Source organism: Argentina silus, assembly GCF_951799395.1.
Source record: "Argentina silus genome assembly, chromosome: 9".
Lineage (NCBI taxonomy): Eukaryota > Metazoa > Chordata > Actinopteri > Argentiniformes > Argentinidae > Argentina > Argentina silus.
Genome location: NC_139663.1, coordinates 16,298,409 through 16,305,956, shown reverse-complemented (window position 1 = coordinate 16,305,956; position 7,548 = coordinate 16,298,409). Strand labels below are relative to the sequence as shown.

Genomic DNA, 7,548 nt, shown 5'->3' with positions numbered 1-7,548 from the left:
GGGCCTTTCTTTGCTCTCAAAACAGCCTCAATTCAAGATGTTGGAAACATTCCTTTGAGATTCTGGTCTATGATGACATGATATATATCCATGATATATATATACACTCACCGAGCACTCCCGTTCTACCACATCCCAAAGGTGTTCTATTGGATTCAGATGCGGTGACTGGGAAGGCCACTGAAGAACACTGAACTCATTGTCATGTTCAAAGTAAGAATTATGAGTCAGGGTTGCATCTCAAATGTTTTATTCATATTTATTACACAGTAATAATTTGGAACTAAACTTGCAATCATAGAAGGGTAAGAGGAGGTAAGAGGAGGTAGTTATTCAATATTACTACTCGATTAACAGTATAACACTTGTTCAAGAGTTGTCCACTTTCTTAATCATGTCCCCAATTATGGAAATCATTACTAAAATGTGCAGTCTATAAAAACAATTACATGAAATGCATTGTCTGCAGTTATGTTTAATAAATATCTTGTTGTACAACGTCTTTAATAAATGCAACCAAATTAAGACATGTCTACAATAATCTCAATGGAAGATTTATATTTTGTCAAATGTGCAATCATTACAATAGGTCTTATCCATGGAGGAAAAACAGAGAAACAGAGTCTGTTTCCAATTTAGCCAACTCTTCTGTCGTGTTCTTACTTGGCTAGGCACTATATAGCACTGTGGAACGCAGAAACAGTCTGCCATCCAGGCCACATATACTGGACATAAACGTCTCCCCTGAAATCAATGCTCAACAGAGCGACTGAGAGATTTACATATGCTTACAAACAGTACAGGAGAAGTAATGTATAAAACATCTCCTTTACAGACATGAAGATTTGGAAGGGGATTTCATTCAAATAAGTTGCTTATATTTGACCTTTAGTTACTTTAAGTTACACCTTGACAAACAACTGGACGAGTTAAAGGAATATGAATTGTACACAAAAAGAAAACATACACAGTACTGTTGATGGGGATCAATATCAATCTCATCCAAGCCTTTGATGTGGGCGAGACCCATAATGCAACAGTTAGTTTGAAGAAGGATATCAGTAGTTAACTTCAAGAAATGTACCGTTTAACGATTAAACTCCAATACAAACAGCATTCAAATAGATTCCATGCCCCAGTCAGTAAAATCAAACATGCAGTTGCAGAAGTCCACTCCCAACCATGTCCAAAACACCCTAAATGCCCCATTCAAGCACCATGAAAGCTGGAGAAAAATACAATCCCAGTGGCTACCATGGCAACCTCCCACCAGAGGCATTCATTTATTGGTCTTCTGGCAGTGGTTTGCGTATTTGCTGCAGGCCTTCTGCATGTCTGTGAGGAAGGCAGGCACCCCGCTCTGTTGAAACACAGGGAAGAGCTGCCTTAGTCAATGATCATCATATTGAACATCATAGACAGTCTGTCTAGCAGAGTAGACACACCCAAGTGGGGCAATACAGAGAGGAACTACTGATGTCATCGTGCAACACATCTGTTTGGAGTTAATGGTGTGAATAAAGCCTTCCACACCAGATAACAGGCCATACATACTCTACAGCAGTCTGGGGCATTCAGTGGAAGATTTAGAGAAGGCAAGTGAAAAACAGGTAAACAAAAACTATTGTTTGTTTTTTTTATCTTTTTTTTTTTAAATCTAGAATTCTGCAATGGCTGTAAGCCACCGCAGCAACAGATATGGCTCTCAGGTCTAAACTCACCTTAGCTGCCCAGTTCACCAGCCAGGTTGGAATCATGCCACCAGGGTTATCAAAGTAATTCATGAAGACTGAAACAAAAGAAAGCAAATGTAAACAAATGTAAACTAAATAGCAGCTGGTATGAGTTTCCAACTTGCTAACTTAGGTTGAACCTCTTCTGCGTCACCTGTGTGCGATTTGACTTAGCAACTTCCCTTTAAACACTGAGTGGGCAGTTTTACCTTTGGTGCCACAGCCACCGTCACTCTCCATGGCCACAGTTTGCTTGTAGTCCTTCACCCTCAGAACCCCACTCTTCTCTGGGCACTGAGTCTCTGGGGAGCTCCTGGCCAGGACCACCCAGACCTTCCTGCTGTCTATGTCGATGTCTCTCCGCTCCCTCACATACACATACTGAGGTTTACACTGTTAAAGAAGCCTGGGGAGGTACTGCAATGTGTGGCCCACACCCTGTGGAAGGATCAGTTGAGAAAGTATACAATTGCACGCCTGTGTGTTGTCTCCTAAAGAGCAATACATGGCTCACTTTACTGAAATACTAGAATATAAACCATACTTAGATTCACTTCACCGTGTCTGACCCCATTGTGGATGTGTGAGAGAGAGAAAAGGGAGGGGGTTACAAGGTGGGGGGATGACAACCTAGACAGAATGATTTGATTTTGTCATTTGTGAGGGGTGTTTTTCTGTCAAAAGCATATTTGCGCTGTGTGAGCAGAATGTACATCTGACACCATCATCCACATTGATTTGATAGTTGTACTTCCCCCAAGGATACGTCTCTGTTTGACAGAGGGAAAGGGTATTTCACCTCCCAATAGATTGCTGTCCGTCCATCATAGTCCTTCTCATGCAGCTCTGTTCAACACAAAATGATACACAAAATAATTAAGCAGTGGTTACAACATACACTCACCAAACACTTTATTAGGAACACTTGTACATCTTCTCATGGTGGAGGTGGTGTAATGGTGTGGGGAATGTTTTCTTGGCACACTTTGGGCCCGTTAATAGCAATCAATCATCGCTTGAATGCCACACCCACAGCCTAGTATTGTTGCTGACCATGTGCATCCCTTCATGGCCACAATTTACCTATCTTCTAATGGCTACTTCCAGCATGATAATGCACCATATCACAAAGCAAAATTCGTCTCAAACTGGTTTCATGAACATGACAATGAGTTCAGTGTTCTTCAGTGGCCTTCCCAGTCACCGGATCTGAAACCAATAGAACACCTTTGGGATGTGGTAGAACGGGAGATTCACAGCTTGAAAGTGCACCTGAAAAATCTGCAGGAATTGCGTGATGCAATCATGTCATCATGGACCAGAATCTCAAAGGAATGTTTCCAACTTGTGGAATCAATGCCACGAAGAATTGAGGCTGTTTTGAGAGCAAAGGGAGGCCCTACCCAGTATACCTAGTATAGTGTTCCTAATAAAGTGTTCAGTGAGTGTACATGGAACTGAAACATCAATAATCCACATCAAAGTGTTATGTTCCACCAAGAAGCTTATAGAATACTTCTGGCTACTGCTGACATTGGGACACAAAACACAAACACACTTCCAGCTCAGAATTCCGTATTTTTCTTTCTAAGATGGAATACAATAGTGAAGAGTATAAAAGTTATAACCTAATACCTTCCTGGGGGCCTGGATATGGCCCATCCTCCACAGGGATTGTCCATAACGAATGGATTTAAGCAAAAAACCTAATCACATTACATAGGAATCTGTTTTTAATTCCAAACAATCTCATCATCTCTGTGGTGGTCACTGATTTCACTGACTTTGTTTCGTCACTAGGAAATCCAAGATGGACTCAGAGATCAGAGTTAAGGACCAATATGTTGGCTTGACTGTCAATTGAAGCCTCCTGAGGTGAGCGTTTGTTTGAGCCTCAGTCATGGCGGTCCTAGTTTACATCATGACAAACATAGACAGAAAAACTACTGGGGCGCCTCAAGGAGTGTCCTGCTTAAGAGAGCTCAGGGAATCGTTTCAGGAGATAAATCTCTGACAGACAAGAGTGGTAGGAGAGGTGACGTGGACCGTTCAAATGATCTCAGATGTCAAGAACTGGAGCCAAGGATGTGTTTCCAATAAGAAAAAAAAGCCCACTCCACCCTCTCACACAACTAGTCTCAAATGTGTTAGTTAGTTACTTTCTTTTTTTTTGGGGGGGGGGGGGGGGGGGGGATCCAAATTCCTTGTCTCTTCTTGAAAAGGTCAGAATTGTGCGTACAGTTGTTGAAAAAACATATAAAGACTAAGCACTTGGAATTTATCAGAAGCTTGAGGAAACAAAATTGTAAAACCTTGCAGTCACATCTTTTCATTTTTAAATTCCTTGGAATCCGGCCTACCTCTTTCAGTTAAGGACACGAGAACAACTGCAGCAGAGTACTAGGCTAAATCACAAACACTATTTCATACTAGCCAACTACTGTAGGACATCCACTTCACTACAGCCAACTAGTTTAAAGGTTAACATGTTACCTGTTGGTTACTGTAGGGACTGGAAGCAAAGGAGGATAAAAGATGAGGAGTTATTCCAGATAGGTCATGAGGTCTTGATGAACAACCTCTAAAGCTTGTCATTCAATACAATTCCTCATAAATGTGAATTCAGTGGGTCTTATTATTCCAATTGGTCAAAGGGGATTTGATTGGCATCTCATTGCTTTAGTGCTAGAGGCGAAGAGTGAATGAAGAAGATGATAGTTTGCAAGTGCAGCCTATGGCGTTCACTGGGATCTGTATATATGTATTCCAGATCCACTGTGCAGTACTCAGAGCAGTGTTTAAGGCAAATCAACAGGTTGAATCATGTGTAAATTTAGAGGTGCATCATCACAATAAAATGTCTTTACTGGATGTAATATGTGGATGTAATATGATTTTGGTGACAGTTAATGGGGCAAGATCTAAGAGTTATAACACATTCATGAGAAATGTATAAGCAGTTCTATAATTGATCAATATTGACCGATGGTAAACTGTGACAATCAAACGTCTAACATCTTTAGCCATTGCTTTTGAATGTGTTTATAGTTATAAGGTGTTAAATATAATAAAGTGAGAGATGATGTTTCAATGGAGGAGAGTTGACTTATTAATGGTGAAAGAAGAGTTGTGCCCCTTGTAGTCCTCTTTACCTTTGACATATTCGTCCCATTGTTTCCGATAGGGCAAATCCATGTAGACATCAGCACACAGCTCTGGGGTGCAGGTGGCGAGCACACCAAAGACTTTGTACTCATAAAGTCCCGTTTCCTGTGAACAGCACATGAAAGAAGTTCTCTCTTCCAAATGTATGCCACGCCTGCAATATGTAACTAATCCCAAATCACAGGATTGCCAGTTTGCGACACACCCTCTTTTATGAAGAACTATGAGAGGAAATGATGTAGATTTACACAAGCATAGAACATTCAAAGTACCATTAGGTTGGAAATGGCGATTGGGGTTGGAGAGTTAGTTATTGGGGTTAGTGTAGGGGTTCTGCATAAACAAAAACTTTGTTTTTTAAAACGCTTTGACAAGTAGGGTATCTACTGACCATGCGCGAAATGATACTGTAGCTGCAATGGCCAGGTTAATGACTACTTGCACGGAACACGATATACATCTCATATAGGCATCTGTGTCAAGAAGTGCCATTGTTGCTGACCCTTGTCCCAGACCTATTTCTTCCCATGTGTCTGAACATGGATGATGTTATCCTCCAGCTTCCGCATTGACTTCGCCACCCACCCTTCACGATGAATGATCACAGTTCTGTGGTGCTATTTCAAATACGTCTTTAATACACTTTGAAAATGCAATTGGTGTGACGAGGAGGCTGGTTTGACAGCCACCATCGCTGCCTGTGTCATTTCGTCGCTAGCCTTCAACTGGCATGCATGGCGAGCTTCATTGATTCAAGCCAGCTAACGTTAGCTAGCTAGCTAAAAGTGCCCATCACCAGTCAGCTGTCATCTCTATCGCAAGACGTCTTACATTTACCTTGTTGTACAGCCGGTATATTTTAACACCCATAGTCTCTGTGAAAAACTCCCAGCCTCCTTCCAACCGAGGCTCGTCTAATTCCTTCCATGCCTCTTGAAATTCCTCATCCGTGAAGTGCAGCGACATGTTTTTTCATTCAAGTCCCTGTGACATTTGATCATGTGATCTGGGAGTCGCACTCGCAGCCGCCGTGCGTGTGCGCTGAAGTGCGTCAGTGGCATTCCAGTGATATACTTAGAATAATGTTATGCGTGTATTTGTGTAAATGTGTGTGTGTGTGTGTGTGTGTGTGTGTGTGTGTGTGTGTGTGTGTGTGTGTGTGTGTGTGTGTGTGTGTGTGTGTGTGTGTGATGACTAGCCCTCAGACTTTTGACAATTGCTGTTGTTTGAACCTGCTCCCTTGTCTATCCCATCCCCAAGTTCAAGTGTCATCCAAAGAATAGGATTATTTAGAACCCTTGACCATCCTCACTGACAATAGAGAGGAAACGTAATCTTAAATGCTTTGTGTCCCTCTGATACCAGCTCAGCTGAATTGTTCTGCAGTTACCGACTCCATTAACAGTAGACATCACAAAACAATATTTCAAGTCGGTTAATTAGCTTTGATGACAGTTTGAATGACATCAGTTAAGATGATGAAATGAGACGTTATTAAACGTGTGGCAGAACAAAAACCATGGCATCCCAGTTTGTTCTCTGCCTCTGTAAATACAGAAGATGAACAGGCCACACCACTACATAAAAAAATCCAAAAACATCCAGAAACTGTCTCCCCATGCTTCTAAAAGGAGGTTCAGAATGATGCCAAATAAAATGCAATAAATAATGTGTCCATTGGAAGACTATAATAGCCCAGCTGAGCAGTATGTCAGAGCCATGTTTTCCGCCACCACACATGGAAACCTTGTGTCTCTTTTTGGGAAGGGTTCTACTGCAGGAAGGAAGAGACAAGACAACACCCCATTTCACATTACCATGTGTCAGAAAATCTGTCTTTAAAAGAGGGAGTGAAATAATACTGAATACTTATGTTTCACGCTGACAGCTGGTGGCCGCCACTGCTTTGCAAGCGCATATAACCCTGTGTGTCACTGCATGAATGTCCGGACATATAGGTCCTGGTGTGAAGTGTGAAGATAGTCCCAGTTTGACAGCAGCTTTAGTGTAGGTATTTAGGTCCCTTGTTTTAGTTTAAAATAACCAAACGTGTGTGTGTGTGTGTGTGTGTGTGTGTGTGTGTGTGTGTGTGTGTGTGTGTGTGTGTGTGTGTCTGTGGCACCATATGTGAAACATTTAGGGAAAGCAGATGTGCAGCATAGCCTACACAAAGGCAATTGGACCGTGCAGTCGTTCTAAATGTCTGAACGTCCCTATAGAGCCGATAGGCCTGAACAGTTGGTCCAAATGCCAATAGTCAATGGAGGGGTTTAGTTTCTCTCTCCTCTGCAAAGGCAAGATTAATACAAAAAACGTGTGGCTCGCTTTCGTATCACCCCACCCCCATAGTCACCGATACTTTACAGACGTTCTTGCTTTGCAAGAGGATGGCAGTCAAACAGTCACTTTCTTACACTGGAGGAAACGCACAGGGGACATCCGATGAATGGGAGTCGGAGTCAAATTCCAACACTGAGCGCACGGGGCGAGCTGTAGACGGACTCAGCGAAGAGGGCGAACAGTGTTGTGAACATACTCCTTAACTCATTTAGCTGTGTTTCACATAAAGACGGCCAGGAGACTTTCACTTGGATCCATATTGAAAGTCAGTAGGAAGTTTCAATTGGAAGAAGCGACTGTAAGTTTTACT

The 7,548-nt window shown here is 42.1% G+C and overlaps 1 protein-coding gene across 1 annotated transcript; it reads right to left on the bottom strand.

Annotated features, from left to right (window-relative positions):
* Nucleotides 1-241: 241 nt before the first annotated feature.
* Nucleotides 242-5,873, bottom strand: pctp (phosphatidylcholine transfer protein). Its single transcript, XM_083677576.1, has 6 exons — nucleotides 5,736-5,873; nucleotides 4,886-5,003; nucleotides 2,500-2,579; nucleotides 1,943-2,114; nucleotides 1,722-1,789; nucleotides 242-1,360 (listed from the first exon to the last, which is right to left on the bottom strand). The coding sequence occupies exons 1-6, from the start codon at nucleotides 5,862-5,864 to the stop codon at nucleotides 1,280-1,282; spliced, it is 648 nt and encodes a 215-aa protein (XP_083533702.1). The 5' UTR covers nucleotides 5,865-5,873; the 3' UTR covers nucleotides 242-1,279.
* Nucleotides 5,874-7,548: the final 1,675 nt, after the last annotated feature.